At 44.4% G+C, this 18,839-nt stretch overlaps 2 protein-coding genes across 2 annotated transcripts in view; one reads left to right on the forward strand and one right to left on the reverse strand.

The window, feature by feature from the left end:
• Positions 1-10,479, reverse strand: part of nrg2b (neuregulin 2b) — a 48,542-nt gene extending 38,063 nt beyond the window's left edge. Inside the window, exon 1 of the mRNA XM_030062019.1 lies at positions 10,065-10,479. Coding sequence (XP_029917879.1) covers positions 10,065-10,476 — 412 coding nt within the window. The 5' untranslated portion in view covers positions 10,477-10,479. The remainder of the gene's footprint in view (positions 1-10,064) is intronic.
• Positions 10,480-15,301: 4,822 nt separating this feature from the next.
• Positions 15,302-17,677, forward strand: purab (purine-rich element binding protein Ab). Its single transcript, XM_030061882.1, has one exon. The coding sequence runs from the start codon at positions 15,402-15,404 to the stop codon at positions 16,245-16,247; it is 846 nt and encodes a 281-aa protein (XP_029917742.1). The 5' UTR covers positions 15,302-15,401; the 3' UTR covers positions 16,248-17,677.
• Positions 17,678-18,839: the final 1,162 nt, after the last annotated feature.

Consider the following 18,839-nt stretch of genomic DNA (forward strand, 5'->3'; position numbering starts at 1 on the left):
GAAGCAAATTGCTAGCTAACTGTTTGTCAGGAGGCTCACCTCAAGTTAAGAAACACAATTAAATGGTTTATGTGGGTGGTGTATGTGTTAGACATATTTCTGGCGTCTCTCTTGTTTACTGAGGCAGAAATATCTCAGGCTGAGCCTCTAAGTATGTCACCAAATTACACGTAAGATTTAGAATTCAGCGAACAATGGAGACCCAGAATATAATGTACCCTGTTTTGTGTCTCTTGGCCTTTTGTTTGACTGGAGCTACGTCGAGATCCCAGGTTTAGCACGTGCACTGCAAAACTTTACCGAGAATTAAAGCTGCTCTGTGAAACTGTGTATGCTGGCAGGGGAAAGAGAGGAAACTGTTGGAGGAGGTTTTTGAATTCCAGTGCACAGAAATTCATGTAAGGTGATGTCAGTAAACTGCACATAGCAAGCTCATGTTTACCAGCCCAGATAGTCTGAGGCGCTTTATACCAAAAGAAACCAGAAAGGTACAAGATCCAGCATTAATGAGTCCAGCGTTCTCTGAGCGCAGCGCTGCTCTCTGCTGCTCAGGAGACAGTTTGGGTTTAAGACTCAGAATTTGTTTATTAGCCAAATATGTTGTACACAAGAAATGTGTCTTCGTGCTTTTTCTTGTTAAACAGGAATAAATTAAAGGAGAGCGCAAAACAGAAATGTGTACTAAACTGGAAATATAAATCCTTTAAAACCTGTGAAGCTCAAATTTACAAAACCTACAAAAACTATAGAGATATGGGCATTGCACTCTGTATTGTATATTGACCAGATAAATATACAGTGTATATTTGGGGCGGTATTGAAAAGGAGCTATAAATATTATACAGCGGAGGAGAACAAAAAGCAAACCTGCAGCGTAAAACCGAAAAATATATAAATCCTAAATTATGATAAATAAAACCTCTGATATAAAACCTAAGTGATAAAAATGCAACACCTATCAAACTAAAACTTGTAAAAATAACAATAGAAAACTAGAGAGAAAAGCATTTAAACACTAGACTGTATATTGCATATTGACCAGATGAATATATAGGCTATATATATCTATTGTGTGCGCAGTAATGAAAGGGAGTTATAAATATTGTACAGTAATCCTCTGTATATTGGCATAATAGACAGAGGACAGTGTTGCAGTGTGACAATGAGCAGGTCTTTGAACGTGCATTCATAGCCCAGAGTTACATCCGTTTAAAGTGCAGCTGAAAGCAAGCATCACTTCCTGTGGGAGGAGGAGTGACCACGCCGACACCACAGTTTCATTTGGGCAAATACAACGAATCTAGGGCACCTTAAATAAGAGGGATGGAGCACTTCTCTCTGCTGGCTGCCCCGCTATGTGATTCAGGCTGATGTTATGTGTGTATTTTTACACAGAAATCGTTCCAGAGCTGTTAGTGCTCAGTCACAGGGACTTCTCTTGTGATGGTGCTTTCTTGGCGAGTCGGAAGCGCGGGCGGGGTGGGGGGTGGGGGGGTGGGTAATCATTTGTGCTTTGTTCCCTCAGCTATACTCCAAAGTGCATGGCAAATAATAACTGTTGTAAGTTCTCAAATTACCAGTTCCTGTACCAGTGCATGAAAGACAGGATGTTAAAGAAAACAAAATGGATGAAAATGGATGATCACTCGCTCAATCTTCCTGCTTCACCACAGAGCAAAGTCACATAAAGCCTTCCACATTACCTTCAGCTTGTCCTATTGCATAATGTAATCATACAACATATAAAAACAATGACATAGTTAAATGACATTTTGGAGTTAAATTGAACCAACACACACCTACACCCGGTGATGAAATGTACACCCTGGCACCCTGGTGACACATGGTAGATAAATGGGTGACATTAATGAAGACAGGCAGCAGACCTCAGTGGATGAGGTTAATAAAGGTATTGACATTCCCAACCACTGAGTAGACGCACCGCCACACCGAAAACAAGAGAATAAACCAACAGATGCACCTCGTGCTGATTTTCACCTGACATTATTTCATCTGATAAATTCTCATATTCTATCTGTAGATAGATAGATATAGATATAGATATAGATATAGATATATTCTGAGCGTTTTTAACAGTTACATTTAATGTACAGGGGCACATTTACATCTGCTTAGATTTTTACAGGCACAATAAATCAGCTAAAAATGATTTGCTTACACTGCAAAGATGTTTTAAAAAAATGTTTTTCTATGTATTACTGTAGGCTGATAGACAGACTTGTCACAGTCCTTCACTACAAAGCCTAACACTCGACTAGATGTACATACAGCAAAGTACAGTTTGATTAAAAAGAATGTCAGCGAAGACTCAGCTCAGCTGAGAGGCTTCATCCCAACTTCCCTGTTTTTCAGTGATTTCAAAGGAGAGGAGGCAAAATCAGTATTAGGAGTGGTAAGACTTTTAGCCAAATAAATTGACTGAATTGAAAAAAAAAAAACACACTAGTAAAAACTCCACTTTAATAAGTCATTTGGTTTCATAATGCATCTTGAAATCTTGTTTTTTCTTCAAACAAGGTAGAAAAATCTGCTTGTGGGATGAGACATTCCCTTTGGTTTCCAATGCAGTTTTTCTTGTTTCAGGGATTTTTTTTCTGGGAACAAAAATAAATATTTTGAAACAAGGCAGAATAAGGCAGATCAGCCCAACAGGATCAAGAAAATGACACTTAATTTCTGGAAACAAGTTGATTAGCAATGGAAACAAGTGGGATTATCTCATCCCACTGGCAGATTTTTTTTTTTTTAACCTTGTTTGGAGATTTTAACACTGAATATGAGACTGAATAACTTGTTAAGATGGAGAGTTTTGCAGTGTATCTTAAAGACAGTTGACGAAGGAAACCAAAATAGAATCGGTCCATTTAAGGCCAGTACCTGCTTGAATAATGGGTTGCATTCCTCTTTAAGAGAATAATGCACTACTACTCAAATGCAAAGATAATATTTCTCTATGGTCAGAGACATACGAAGATACCCTATATATCTACCACCAGATGTAAAGATATCCTACCTATGAGTCCAAGATAACAATTATGAGATGCTGAGGAGGATGATGTGAAGGCAGATGAAGATACTCTACCTTTCACAATCAAAGATCACCACTACAAAGACAGATAAAGATAGCCTACCTTGCTGAGCCAAAGATAGCCTGATAAGACGGCAGGGATTTTTAACCCTTATCTGCACAGGACATGTTTGTGTCTTGGTATGCCCATGCGTCATGTTGGAGTCACTAAACTAAACCACAGCCAACCTCTGAGGGAAATGCCTTGCCCATGGGTACTTGTGATGCTTCATATGGTTCTCTAAGGGTCAAATATGTGTTGCTATTTAACAACTTTGGGAATGTCAGACATTTGTGGGCTGCATGTCAGCATCTCACAGCCTGGCACAGCAGGGAGTTTATTTATTTGTTTATTTTTAAGAAAGGAGCCAGTGCTCACATTGTCTTGCTAATAAAACCTCCCCAAGTAATCAAAAAGTCTTCACTTTTAAGGCAGACTGTCAGAATGCATTCTTCTGCGGTTTTAGGCTTGAATTTTATGCGTAACAATGCCGTTGAGATTGCCATCATTACGCATGATTGCTAGCAGATTTTTTTAAAAAAGAAATTTTGAGAAAGAAATGCCCAAATCTTTTCTGTCTGAAATGGCTCTGTGCTGATGCAGTGAAGGAGGGTGTGTGCAGAGGCAACCGCATGAGTGTGTGGGTGGTGTGTGCAGTACATCTGCATGTGTTCACTTGCGTGTGTTGTGTATGTGTGTGTGTGTGCTTGTGAGAGTGCACTTGTGTGTCTTCATGTGTGCATGTGCTTGCAGTGTGTGTGTGCATGTGTGTGTGTGTGTGAGAGAGAGAGAGAGAGAGAGAGAGAAGTGGGGTTACACAAAGACCTCTCTCATTCACAAAGTGAGCCATGTGGTGCTGGGCCGGTCCCTTTAAGAGGCATGTGTTGGAGTTTTCTACTAAGGCTGACTGCTTGAAAAGATGAGTGCTGATACATTATTCACAAGCAAGGGCACACACACACACACACACACACACACACATGCACACACATGCACACACACTCTACTTAACTGAAGGACATGGACGAGAGGTAGACCGTTGTTGGTGAGCCATACTACACTGAACCACTGGGAGTGACAAATACACACACACACACACACACGAGAAGTAGGACAAAGTTGATCAGTGTAATGTCAGAAGAACACAAATCAGCAAAGACAGTCTATACATCCTCCCTGCAAACGCACACACAAACAAACACACACAGCAGAGGGGAGAAATCCTCAGCCTTCTGTTATTCAGTGTGCATAATTTATAGCAGTCCCAGATCTCCCTGCTAACGACAGCACACTGGGGCATCTGCAGCACAGCAGCAACAGCAACAGCTCACTGCCATGGCTCTGTGTGTGTGTGTGTGTGTGTGTGTGTGTGTGTGTGTGTAGAGGTGTAATGCTCTGTTGAGACAAGGACAGTGTGAGAGGAAGGGAGAGAAAGACAGAAGGTGTCTGAAATAGACACAGATAAAGCAACAAAGAGAGAGAGAGAAAAACGATGAGACAGACAAGTGAGAGACCTCTTGCAACAGACACACATACTCACACACACACACACACACACACATACTTGCACACACACGCAAGCACTCAAATAGACTCTGTTCAAGTCATTGATTCCACCAATGAATCTTCCCTTGATGCGCACTCACATTAACGCATGTACGTTGGGCTGCAAGCTGCCTTTACCCCGGCTTAAAGGGAAATGCTGCTTAATTCAAGAATTCATATGATATTGTTTCCATGACTTTGGAAAGTGCAAACAGCATTTTGAATACAAGCCAGAAACTGTAGACCGAACAGTCTCAACACACACTTCTCTCTCTCGTCTCTGTCTATTATATGAAATAACAGTCAATTGTTCACTAGAGACCAGAACATGTCAGCACACAGAAACGACAAATGTTAAAGCTGAAATTTAGTGGGATTGGGATGAAGGCTGGTTGAACGATGTAGCCTTTAATATGTTAATATGTTTAATATGTTGCTGGACTCATTTTGACTCACACTACAAAAAATCTCCATCTTGTCAAGTTACTTAGTCTCATATTCAGTTATAAAATTTGCACTTTTTTTAAAATAAGTGGAAAAATGTTACAGTGGGATGAAGTAATCCCACTTGTTTGATGAATTTTTTCTCGGAATAATAATACGTATGTTGAAACAAGCTATAACAAAAGGAAGACCACTAGGATCAAGAAAATAACACTTGGCCCAAGAAAATTCTGGAGACAAGTTGATTAGCATTGAAAACAAGTGGGAGTGCCTCATTCCACTGGCATTTTTTTAAAATCTTGTTTGAAGATATTAATATTGAATGTGAGAGTGAACAACTTATTGAGATGCAGATTTTGGCAGTGCAACGTGAAGCCAGTTGACAAAAGAAACTAAAATACAAAATTGGTCCATTTAATGCTGCCATTAATGCTCCATTAATGGGCGACATTCCCCTTTAACAGAATAAACATGGAGGCTGTTTTTGCAGGGTGAACTCTAAAGTCCTGGTTCTGGAGAGCAGTGCCTTCTAGCTGCTGTATATGCCAGCCCTTAGAAATGATACTGCTTGGTCAGTGCAGTGCTGATGTAATCTGAGCACCATGTTACACACACATGCTCAGACATTCACATGTGCACAGGCACACACACACACACACACACAAACATGCACACACTCACACAATCACATGTAGACCAACTTAGAGATAGATACAGTAACAAATGAATCATACACAGCTGAGTGAATATTGATTTACAGTGTATAGCATCTATCTATCTATCTATCTATACTTGTTACCTGTTAACCACAGGTGCCTGAAAAGACCCATGTGAATGGAGGGACGTAGCTTGTGAGAAAAGGTTTGAAAATAGCCTCAGTTCGACATTTGTGAACATACTCCCAATAAAGAGCGGGTCTCATATAGTTGCTACATCTCTGACAAAACACAGGGAGCATTGTATAACTGCATAAATAAAGGTGGATCTGCAACAATAGCTAGGTAAAATACTAGTAATAGTCAGAATATCAGAAATGCTTCTAAATTCATAGAATATTTATAGCCTAAATGGATCATTAACAAACATGTCAGCAAATTCCACCGCATTCAACATCGCTTTCTGCTATTACTTTGGAATATGAGCTAACAGATTCCTGGAATGTGTTTCTCTGATGATTTAATCTTGAATTTATTACCAATATATTACCAAAAAGCAATGTTGAATGTGGTGGGATACGCTGACATGTTTGTCTAGTTTCCATGGATACAGGTAGTGGCACAAAGCCTTGATATTCATTACTAAACATACTGCTTGGATTGCTATACATCATTGCTCCCATTTGTCAGTCAACACATGACAGAGCTTTTTTGGATTCACTTTTGTGGCTTTTGGCAGTTTTTGTTTCATCCTGGTTTTGATGCTGCAAGACCCAAATGTTCTGATCGTCTACCAGCATGTTACCAATGATAAATCTTCTTTTGTTTGTTTGTTTGTGTGATTATTTCAGCCAGCTATTTTGTTATTATTACTAGCCGCAGTTGATGCACTAGTTTTTGACATCATCTCCCTACGCCAGTGTTATTTTTAAGCTATAATAAGGCATTTGTATAAATCTGAACAGCACAATTCCTTACATAGTAGTGGCAAATTCTCTCAATTTTAGACATTTTCTTATGTCTGTGGCGCTATGGATAAAACAAAGAATGGCCTGGCTCTCATTGGTCTCTCATTACTGGAAGCTTCACAGTATGCAGTATTATTACGGCACAGTCAGTCTGTTGCTAATGTCAAAGCAAAAGATCTCTCCCTCCCTCTCTCCCTGTATCTGTCTCCTGCTCTGTGTGGCTGACTGACACGAGGGCAGGCATAAGCTGAACCATACACTGTAGCTACAGTCAGCCACAGAGAGAGAGAGAGAGAGAGAGAGAGAGAGAGAGAGAGAGAGAGAGAGAGAGAGAGAGCATGAGTCTTGAGTTATGCAGAGCTAGATACAGAATCAGCGACAGGAGCATGTTTGGGCATCAGATAAGGCTATTTTAGGAAGAAGCCGTCAATGCATCTCAAAAGGAATGCCAACAGCAGTGATCAGAGCAGACCTACATTATGCCTAGCCTGCCTAGAATGCAAGATAGGCGGGGTTTGTACTTTTTTTCCCTAAAGGTAGCATGGGCAGTCCATGTGACTTTAATATTTTTATTATATATCTAGAAAGGTAGAAAGAGGTCACAGCAGAGAAAACTGTATCCAGTCCCTGGCCAGGGGGGGAACCTGTGATTTCTGAGGTGGGAGGTTGAATCCATCACTTCTAGAGTTTCTCTAGATATGGGTTACGCACTATTGGGATAATGTGATTGGTCACAGTGTGGCAGACAAAACCGATCAATCCCAGGAAGAGAGAGAACATGGGTTTAGCCACCTGACATTGGTCATAGGATCAGAGGCTTTGGGTCACCCCATCAAGAATCTGAAGTGTCTAAAATGTCAAACATGTTTGAAAATGATCAGGGAGGCCCTGATGAGTATGCAAACTGTTGGGAGGTGCAAGATTGGATCTGTAAACCCCTCACATTACCAGATAATCTGGGCCGCGCATCGGTACCGAACCAAGGTCCCAGACAAGATTTCTCCTCCGATTGTCGGGAGAGTTGAATTGGGGATAAATCGGCTCCAAAACTCCTGTAGTCTGAGCCCGACTTACATGAGGGTGCATTTCTCCCTCTACATTTTGTCTTTTGCTCTCTGTGTGTATGTGGGGAGGGGGTGGGGGGTTAAATCACTTCACAAGTGGCATAAGTGGGCACCCCCTCTCATGAGCCTTTCCCTGCCTGGTTTACACTGAAGCCTGATTGTTACAGCAGTGACATAAATAAATCGCTTGATAATATTGCATGTTACTAAAGCAAAAATAGAACATCACATTGTTACCTCAAATATTAGAGAGGCCCAATATTAAGACTTCAAAGTTACCTCATATTTAGGTCTAACACTTTGTAGACACTTTATTTGAATATATGGCTTGTATTTGCAGGGATGATACTGCTCTGTGATTAGCAGGACTTACAGACAGAAAACTAGCTGATTTTGACTTCCTTATGCCATTGCATTTCAAGGCAAAGGTCAGTTTCACTGCAGTGCTTACAGAAAATGCATGTGTATTGATCTGTTGTCACATTGTCACATTTTCTTTCAAAGATTCCTGACATGACATATTGAATGTACAAAAATGACAACCCCCACAATGATTTTCAGTGCTCAGCCTTAAAGAAATACGTGTTGTTTTTGTAATTAAGTAGTGATTAACCTCAGTTTAGTGCAGCAAGGGCACTGGCAGCAGTTTCCCCTCTGTGTCTACTTTTGCAGTGAAGTTCACCACAGGACAGGCGAATGCTTTAGTACAATGAGTATGTTTAGTGGGAGGTACGACCTGGAGTGGCATCACCTCAAAAACACTGGACTGTGCTAAATACTGAAAACACAGAGGTGACCGATGCTAAGTGGATCAGTGAGATTATTTTCCAAAAAGTCAGTGTAGTCCTTTAGGGATTGGGCATTTAATGCAGTCTGTGTACAGTCAGAGTCAGAGAGTCAGGGAGTCTGCGAGACACTGTGACTGGCTGATTGAGCTGAATACCATACAACACACACATTGTCCAGCTGTAAACCACCAGGCTGGCAGGACCTTCCCATGATTCATTAGTTCAGGTGTATTATTTAGGCAAAGCCTGTGCTGAGGAGCTGACCCCGGTTCTGCCAGGCCTTTGGTTAAAAAATGGTCTAATTCCAGTCTTTTCCTCACCCTGAGGACAAGAAGAGTGGATAAAACACAGATGAAGACCACTTTTGTCTTTCATTATTCTTGCTACTGTCTTGGGTATCAAACCTCTTCTCTTGAATAGTATTCAGATTGTTGCATTTAAAGTAAAGCCATGCTGCTGAGTTACATTAGTTTTCTCACAGGTCTGCCTGGCTAAAACTTCTACATTGGCCAACATATCTTGTTAAAAGGCTGTAGTTTTTAGCATAAAGCAACATGAGTATAATTTTGACTGTGTGGTTTGGAAATCCACAACGGAAGGTGGCAACAAGTTGAAATATTTGAAGTTTTACCACAATCCACAGACCGCCATTGCAGTCTACATGGCACTAGCAGAATTTTACCATCGTTTCTCTTAGAAAACAGCATCACATTGGTCATCTTACACCAGCCTAATTTTGCATTGCACAGTCTGAAAAGGAGGTTACTAAAAGGCCAAGCCACTGGTCCTGATTCCCTTCATAAGCTCACTCTCTCTCTTCCTCTATTTCTTCTTCTTCTCTCCCTCACTCACTCACTCAGACACACACACACACACACACACACACACACACACACACACACACACACACACAGGACCTGCTGCCACTGGCTTTGCGCCCTGCCCGTATGTTCCACCTTAAGACACCTCACACAGGCCATTTCACTGTAATGAACACGGTGATGCAGATCCTGCTGGAATCCAGTTTGTACTGAAGTTTCTGATCACTGCTGCTGGTCTGATCAGTTGTACCAGCCTGCCTTGTGTGGCTTAAACTTCCTGTATCTTTCTGTCTGTCTGTCTGTCTGTCTCTCTCTCTCTCTCTCTCTCTCACACACACACACACACACACACACACACACACACACACACACACACACACGCCATACACACACATCCCCCACCATGCTTCTCATTTCATTATGGGTGACCGGGTTATGGAGGATTGAAGCGTCGATCGGCACACGCACGTGCACCACACGCGCATTCATGTATGCACACACACACACACACACACACACACACACACACACACACACACACACACGCATACGGTAGGCTATACGTATACGCGCATACACGCGCACTCAAGGAACGGTGACTGTCTCCTTACATCACCATGGCAGCTCCAGTGGCCCTTATAGCGCGCTGTAACTGTACGACAGGTAAAAGAGAAAAGCCTTAAACTTACCGCAGTCCTCGCACAACACTCTCTCCACATCCTTCTTCAGCTCCGGCTCGCTGGCGTCCAGAGGGGCGTACGATGCCTTGAATACCAAGGGCTCGGCCGTCGGGTCCATGAAAAAGATATATCTGTGGTCCTTCTCCACCGTGGTGCACGGGGCCTCGGAGCCGAAGTCCCCGACGGTCACGAGCTGCTCCCTCTCGAGGCCGCCGCTGTTGACGGGCCACACGTCCAGCACTTTGACATTCACACTGTAGGGCTCCCGGGAGGAGACATTCTCCGGGGAGGAGCGCACCTCGCCCTCGATGACCACGGCGGATCGGTACGCCTGGTCCTGGAGGGAGTTGAGACTCGGGGCGTAGCAGGCGAAGGAGACCCCGATGACCAGCATGGAGAAATGCACTGGATCAAGCCTCATGCCGTCAGCCTGTGCTGTGCTGCAGTGCTGCTGGGCGGCGGAGCGAGCTGGGAGAGAGAGACGGCGGCGAACGGGCTCCGGCAGAGCAGGCAGGGCAGAGCGGCAGACCTTGCGGAAGTGTCCATGCCATCTGTGTCTGCCGCTGCTTTCCCCATACGGTTGCTGGCCTCGGATGGGGGGGACACACCAGCCTAGGAACCGGAAACGGCCCGCTTCTGCATGCTTAAAAATGTGATTGCTGCATTCTCCTTCACCAACCACCCTCCCCCCTCTTTTCTCCCCTTTTCCTGAAACGCAAAACAAGACTCGTAAATTAGCCTCCGCTCGAATCCAGGGCTCTACATGAAACCTCTCTCTCTCTCTCTCTCTCTCTCTCTCTCTCTCTCTCTCTCTCTCTCTCTCTCTCTCTCTCTTCAACTAATAGGCTAGCATCGCATGGGTGGGCGCATTGCCTCTCTGGAAAGAAAAAAGCAGCTACAGATTGCGCGTACAGGGGAATCACAAGGAACGATACGCACGCCACGCACACGCAAGGTCGGGTCCTTCATCCACCCAATTCGATCATCAAAGAAGTCCAACTCCCCACAAATCCGTTTCTCCGTAACCGAAAACAGAAAAGAAAACGGGGGACGAACAGACAGACAGGATGAGATAGCAGCGGTTATCCGGTGAGGCGATGCAACAGCGCGCACCCTCCAGCCGCGTCCCCTGCGCCCCTCATCAAACGCGAGCGGCTTACGTGAGCAAACATCACCTGCCCGGTCACTGGCGTCGGCTCGCCACGTCCTGCGCAAACACCCTAATGACCCAGGCACCCATCGGTACGCCAACACCGATCCAACCGGCATGTGACCATACCGGTCGACTGTGTAAAAGAACGCACCTCTGCGGCGGGTGCAGGCGAAAACACACACGCAGCAGCTACACAGACACACACAGCACAGAGTGCGTCTGTAGCCAAGCCCTGCACGTCTCCCTGTGTGGGTCTCCAGTGCAAGAGGTGCAAGAGAGGCTATAGGCGACTACTACACACACTGCGGATAGTTGTTGCGATGACTAACGCTGCGAAATTCTCTCAATGGATTCCTCGGCATGGCTAGGCAAGCTGGGAGTTTGGACACTTGAGCATGTAAAAGCACTCAAACATATGATCCGCTCACGACACCCTATAGGCGAGCACACCCAAAACCTGCCATTTTCCACACAGGCATCACATGCGGGTGGTTGCAGTTCACTAATGTTGTGCTTGGGTATTGTGCACAGCCTAATGGCCATGTGGCAACACGTGGAAATATAAAGTACCCCAACCTGATGGTGTTATGGTGTGAAGAAATTCTACTTTTCCTATCCTGCTCAGCTACAGCTAATAAAATACCATTTCCCCCCCACTGAATATACTTCCACCAATGAAACGAGAGCTCTACACAGTATGCTCAGGCTTTTTTACGGTAGCCACAAGTATCCCCCTCCTCCGCTCCTCCATCAGCACACCAGTCCCTCCCTCCATCCTTCTATCCATCAATCAAGTCATTCATAAGAATCACCTTCCCCTCTTTTTCAGGAGCCGGGCGCCCTTCGGTAGAGGTCAGAAAGCCTTTCATGTCCACCCTGCGAAAGGAATGAAATGAAGTGTCATTTATGGGACATATAGCAGAAGTCCTTTTATCATAAAGCATTGGGGTGATAAGGAAAATGTATGAGACCTTATTTCATCACGGTACATCATTTTAAGGTCGCATATTTGGACTGACCTCAAAGTTACGCACATTACACTTATTTTTTTCTATCTTAAACCTAGAAATCAATCGGCTCTGTTACATCAGCTATCAGGGCAGTGTCTCTGTCCGTGGTGCTGAAAGGTCAGGGTGACAGGTTTAGTAGGCTATACTTTTCAAACAAGCCAATCAGATGCTACCTCGTGCTATGGACTGAAGGCCAATCTGCTGCAATGAAGGGTCTCTTCCTCTCTCCCCCTCACTCCTTATCCATCCAGTCACATTGATTAATTTAAGAACCAAAGAGTCCAACCTCATTTGCGAGGGAGCAGAGTGCTAACCCTGCGCTGACCGCGGCGCTGAATGCCACCAAATCTACAGGTTGTTAAGGCAGATTTTAAATGATGATTAGGCTCGGCTTATCATAGCAGGCTATACTGCCCCAAGCCTGTGAATTACTACTGTGAAAGCGCACTTCAAGAGGGAAACGTACCGTCCAAAGTCTGTGATCACTCAAATGACCCGCCCCCCTACCCCCTTACATCTCCGCCCACTACCCACCCATTCACCGATCTGCCGCTCCTTCATTCATTCAACCACTACATTCATTAGAGCCCCCATTCAGAGAGCCAGCAAACAATTTCAGAATTTTAAAATGGGACTTGAAAGCAAATCATGTGTTAACAAAGCGGAAAGGAGTAAAAGCTGATTTCGCTGACTGACACACAGCTGCGCCTCAGACTGTTTTAGCGAAAGCTGCACATTTCGACAGGGCGATGAGGTCACATGAATTGGCCTGTAATGATACACTCTTTCCGCAATCTGTTGCCAAGGTCAGGCCGATTTCTCTGTCCACAGTGCTGAAATGTACTGGTTTTAAAAGGCCTATATCGGTCTTTTGTGATCTAGTAATAAAATAAAATATATCTGTCATAGATTTACTCTCTATTCTTCTTCTTTTTGTCCGCCAGACCTTAAACTGTTTTTTCACCTGCAATACAACATCAACAAAGTCAAATCCCATCTGTTTCTCTGCCAATTCTCCGTCCGCTGTCCGTGGTGCTGAAAGCGGGGACCCGTGGATCCGCCAGCAACGCTGGAAATGAATATTAGCCTACTTGAAACATTTAGGCCAACCTTCCCATTCCCTTTCAAATAACCTTTATCTAATAACTCGTCAATCAGTCAGTCGTTCACAGGAGATCAAACTTTTATTCAGTCTGATAATTGATAATCATTTACATACACGGCCTAACGTTAACTTACAAGTTATTACAATTCTAATAAGCGTTTTACACAGTCTAATATTTCTTTCTAATATACATTCTAATAAATGTCCTTTTTTCTTTTCCTTTCTTTTCTTTTTCTTTTCGTAAATGAATGAATCATTTTACCCAGTCACAGACCTAAGTACAACTAGAAACATAGGGCTTACTGAAAGTATTCAGTTAGTCACATTCACTAAAAATTCAGGCCCGCAAACTACATAAACGTAAACAAATAGTTTATAGCTTCAAATAATAAGATAGTCTGGCAGGCTTTACAGCGTAAGTGGCGCTGTACGCCTATTCCGGATTGAGTCCATTATTATTAACAATATTCCACCGCCCCCTAGTCCCATCCACCTTTTATTCGTATCGGCATCCATCAAGGCCCCAACACATTATTCTACTTGTTGTCTGCCCCGCCCCTCCGGCCCACGCAAGCTGCAGGAAAACCTCGCATCTTCACCTTGAAGGTATGGAAAACTGGGGTGTAAACTGAACATTCACACCACGGTTCAGTCAACTTATTTATTTTGATTAAATGAAATTTCAAAAATAAATACCTTTAATTGAAAAATAACATTTTAAAATATTTCAGCCTCAAATATTAGTATGCTGATACTGTTGAACTTAGGTAGGCCTACTAAAATGAAATATGCTATAGGCCTATATACTATATGAAGTATTAAGTCTTTAATTAAATGACTGAGGACGTATATTATAGGCTACTATATTGTAGCCTACTACATAAAACAACGAAAAAACAAAAGCTGCCCTCTCGTTTAACTCCAAAGCCAGGCTACAAGGATATCTCCCGTAAAAGTTTTATGGCCCTTGGTCCAATGAAACCCATTAATCAGATGATTTATTTAATTTCAAAGATTTATATTCATTTATCTGAAAATAGAAAGCTTTTACTTTATCACCTTAAAGGTCACGTTTGAACATACGAGGTTTTTATCCAATAGTCAGAGGTTTTGCCGCTTTCTGTTGACGGTCGTGGAACGCCCTTAAGGCCGTCAGTAGTTTCCCATTGAGAAATAGTGACACATAGGCAAGTCCAATCACAGGGTAATGATTCATGATGCTTCACAATGTATCATCAGCCCCCTCTCTCAGACACCCACGCAACTATCATCCAACATTCATTCACAAATCCTTCTTTCGCCCCAGGCCTGCTCTTTCAGGGAACTTTCTGTGGTCGCTGTCCATGGTGCTGAAACGCCCAAATTTAAATTATTTAAAAAAAAAAAAAAAAAAAAAAAGGACTTTCCATCGAGCGCTTGTGTTTTTCCTGCTCTTATTGGTTTGTTGGTTTGTTTATTGTTTTTCATTAGACAGTGTACAATTAGGTGTGGTATTCATAAACACTGGCTACCATTCCCTTCGTCATGTTAACTCTAACTTTTTTAATATTTCCATGTATGAGTTCATCTTTCTATCTATCTATCTATCTATCTATCTATCTATCTGTCTGTCTGTCTGTCTGTCTGTCTGTCTGTCTGTCTGTCTGTCTGTCTTTCTTTCTTTCTTTCTTTGCTTGTTTCTTTCTCTTTCTGTCTGTCTGTCTGTCTGTCTGTCTGTCTGTCTGTCTGTCTGTCTGCCCGCCCGCCTTGCCTGTCCGCCCGTCTGTCTATGCTGATTTTAGTACTGCAGTGCTTTGGGCTCACATGGGTGGGGGTAAACTTTCGGTTGCAATATAGGCCTATACTAAAGGCTGAGTTGGATATTCTGCGAAACGTTGCAAAAACAACGTGCGCGTCTTGAACACAGCCCGCTGCTCCAGAGGACTACAGTAACACAAACTACAGTACTTTCATTCCCCCTCCCCATCCCCTCTCACGCTGAGCTCCTCTCGCGATAGAGCGGCGGAGTGGTTTGACGGGCAGTCGAGGTTGCAGCAGGCAGAGGGAGACGGTGGAAGGTAAAGCAGGGAGGCAGCATCATGGCGGACAGAGACAGTGGCAGTGACCACGGTGGGCCCACCGCAGGCCCCGGCTCGCTGCCCCCGGGCGCGATGGGCGCCGCGTCTCGGCTGCAACACGACACCGAGGAGCTCGCCTCCAAGCGCGTCGACATTCAGAACAAGCGCTTCTACCTTGACGTGAAGCAGAATGCTAAAGGCCGCTTCCTAAAGATAGCCGAGGTCGGGGCTGGGGGAAACAAGAGCCGCCTCACTCTCTCCATGTCGGTCGCCGTGGAGTTCCGCGATTATCTTGGGGACTTTATCGAACATTACGCCCAACTGGGCCCGACCAATCCGGACATTGTGCAGGATGAGCCCCGCCGGGCGCTCAAGAGCGAATTCCTGGTGCGGGAGAATCGGAAATATTACATGGATCTGAAAGAGAACCAGAGGGGGCGGTTCCTGAGGATCCGACAGACCGTTAATCGGGGGCCCGGATTGGGAAGCGCGCAAGGCCAGACCATCGCTCTGCCGGCGCAGGGTCTCATCGAGTTCCGTGACGCTCTGGCCAAACTCATTGACGACTACGGGGTGGATGAGGAGCCGGCGGAGCTCCCTGAGGGCACCTCGCTGACGGTCGACAACAAGCGCTTCTTCTTCGATGTGGGCTCCAATAAGTACGGTGTCTTTATGCGGGTCAGCGAGGTGAAGCCCACCTACCGCAACTCCATCACGGTTCCGTGCAAAGTGTGGTCCAAATTTGGCAACACCTTCTGTAAATACGCGGAGGAGATGAGGAAGATCCAGGAGAGGAGTAGAGAGAAACGGGCCTCAGAACTGCTACCTGAGGGCCCGCACGGCGCAGACGACGGAGACGATGATTGACGCGGATTTTGGAAAGCAGAGATGAAATAACAAAGACAAAACTGAACTTTGAGAGAAAACCAGACTTTTAACTGTAAAATAGAAAGAGAGAATTTCCAAGGGAATCACCCCCCACACAACCTCCACAGACATGGCAGCACCTCTGCTGTCTCCTGGCTCATTTTACTGGATGTCACCCCACTTACCAACCATGTTAACAGTAAGCCGCTGCTATCAAGAACTGAACTGTAAGATATGAACTGTTTCCTACTTGATTTAAATGACAATGAACAGAGTGTTTATATCTCTATCAAACGACAGATTTTGCACACATCAAAGCTATTTCGAAAAAATGTTTAAATGTTTTCAAAATGGTAATATACTAAGATTTAATCAAAATCAACACCAGAGGTCTATTATGTAAAATGACGGTCTTCATGTAGAACCAATATTTGACATCAGCACAAAGAGAATATATTATGGACTTTATGAAACCAAAATCTGATTCCAGATGTATAGTTTATTATAAAGGTACGCAGAATAAATATGAAAGCGCTCTAAAAGTGTATGAATCGCAGAACGCACGACAGGCTTGTAAACACCTGTCAGCATGCGTATAGGCTCATGTTTTGAAAAGAAGTTTGGCAAAGTAGGCTATAGTCTTTAATTTGGCCTAAAATGTAGTAGGCTAATGAAAGCATTTGTTCATGCCATTATGGAAAGGTTAGAACTCAAATAGCCTAAATAGCCTATTTTGTGCGCCTCAAACAAACGGGATAAAATTATCTCTAGCTACTATATTGAATATCAACCCTCTTGCACCATGTCCATATAAACTTAAATGAAAAAAAGTGCTAACTTAGATGTACTAATTATGATTTTGTGAATCAGCTGTAAAAATCCTTTTTAAGATGCCCACGTTTTCTGTGGGTTAAGTTTTTTCTTTGTTATTTTGTTGTTTTTCCTCTGGGGGGTGGGAGATGCAAAAGGATGAGGTCCACTTTATGGGAGCGCAAGGCGCGGAAAACTACAAACAAAAAAAGAAAAAGAAAAAAAAAACAAACGGACGCGTCGGCGCAGTGCGCGGCGAGGCGACGCATCCTCTCTGACGTCATTACGACCCGGTGCCTTAAACACTCCACTCGTTTACGTGTTCTCACGTGGATGGTCTGTGACCTCGACCGCTGTACGTTTTCATTTACGAGTGCTGTTATGTAGGCAGAAATAAATCCTCGCCAGGGCCACAGGATTCGCAGCCCAATCGGTGCGCGGAGCACGGGTGACAACACCAAAAACGAGCCGAGCGGGCTGCTGGGATCTGGGCGGGCGGGCGTGGGGGGGACAGTGGTTACAGGTGGAAACAGGGAGTGCTTGGGCCCCAAGAGAGCGAGGGGGCCTTCAGAGAGGTGAGGTGCTGCTACACTAACCAAGGTGGCTCAGAGTGTGGCACGGGGGGGGGCGGGGGGGGGGGGCGGGGGGGGGGGGGGGGGGGGGGGGGCGGAGGGATGTCTTTTACCTTGGAGCCCAGATTTCCTAGCAGCACCCCTGGCTGGGAGGCTTCAGAGCAGAGATGTGTCTCCCTGGTAGAGGTGAGCTGAGGAGAGCAGATATAGCTGTACAGCCTGTGGCAGCACTGAGAGTCAGCATGGAGAATCATCTGGACAAGTTACGGGTGGCGCTGCACACCGTATGCACCAATGTAAAAAACAAACAAACAAACAAACAAACAAACAAACAAAAAACACCACATATAAATAAATCAAGAAAAAAACAACAGAAAAAAACAACAGAAGTATCTGGATGAGGCTGTTGGTCTGAGCCGAGGTGAGCCAGGCAGTCAGCCAGCCAGGGGGGCCGGCCGGTCGCTCAGCCCCATGCAGTCAGAGTGCAGTCCAGTGGATGTAGAGGCCTGTCAGTGCAGGGCCAAGGCAGTATCTATCTCTTTATGGTGCTACAGCCCCTTGATCACTCCCGTGGGGCCTCGCCGCTCAGAATATGTCATTTTTGCATTATTGTTATTCTGATGCTATATTGTTTTTTCCTTCAAAGTTCTTTACTCCACTTTATGTTGTCCAAAACGTGTCAGGTTTCCCCCTCCCAGGCAGAGAGAGGGATCTACTGACAAGCGTAGGATGTTTCATACTAGTGTGCAATATTGTGTACGTGCCAATCGCGGCATTGTATCACGTGTATAGACTATTAAAAGACGAAAAAATGTATAGGCTATGTGATCAATAGATATTTGAAAGCATGACGATGAGGTTGATAAATCTGCATTATATTACCGAAATGTGAAGTCTTTCTTCTGAAGCACTTGCTCTGAGTGGAAAAAAAATCCAACTAGTTGTGAGGTATTTTCCTGTCATGTTCTGTAAACCAGTAGGCCGCCTTGTCTGTCTCAGTGTGCGTAGACTAGCTCGGGTGTTTTACGTCCCCCAGAGAAAAACCCTTTCCCTCCTCGTCCTGCCGCAGACAGTCATCAACCAGCGATTGTCTCCATGTCAGCCCCTCTGCACGGGCCTATCCTGAAGCTGAATAGTATCTTGAGGCTAAGGGTCCAGGGGTGGCTGACACACACACACACACACACACACACACACAGACACACAGACA

The sequence above is a fragment of the Myripristis murdjan genome, chromosome 10, assembly GCF_902150065.1.
Source record: "Myripristis murdjan chromosome 10, fMyrMur1.1, whole genome shotgun sequence".
Classification (NCBI taxonomy): Eukaryota; Metazoa; Chordata; class Actinopteri; order Holocentriformes; family Holocentridae; genus Myripristis; species Myripristis murdjan.

What these genes read in the sequence shown, in the direction of transcription:
- purab (XM_030061882.1), top strand. Translation starts at nt 15,402, where the DNA reads ATGGCGGACAGAGACAGTGGCAGTGACCACGGTGGGCCCACCGCAGGC.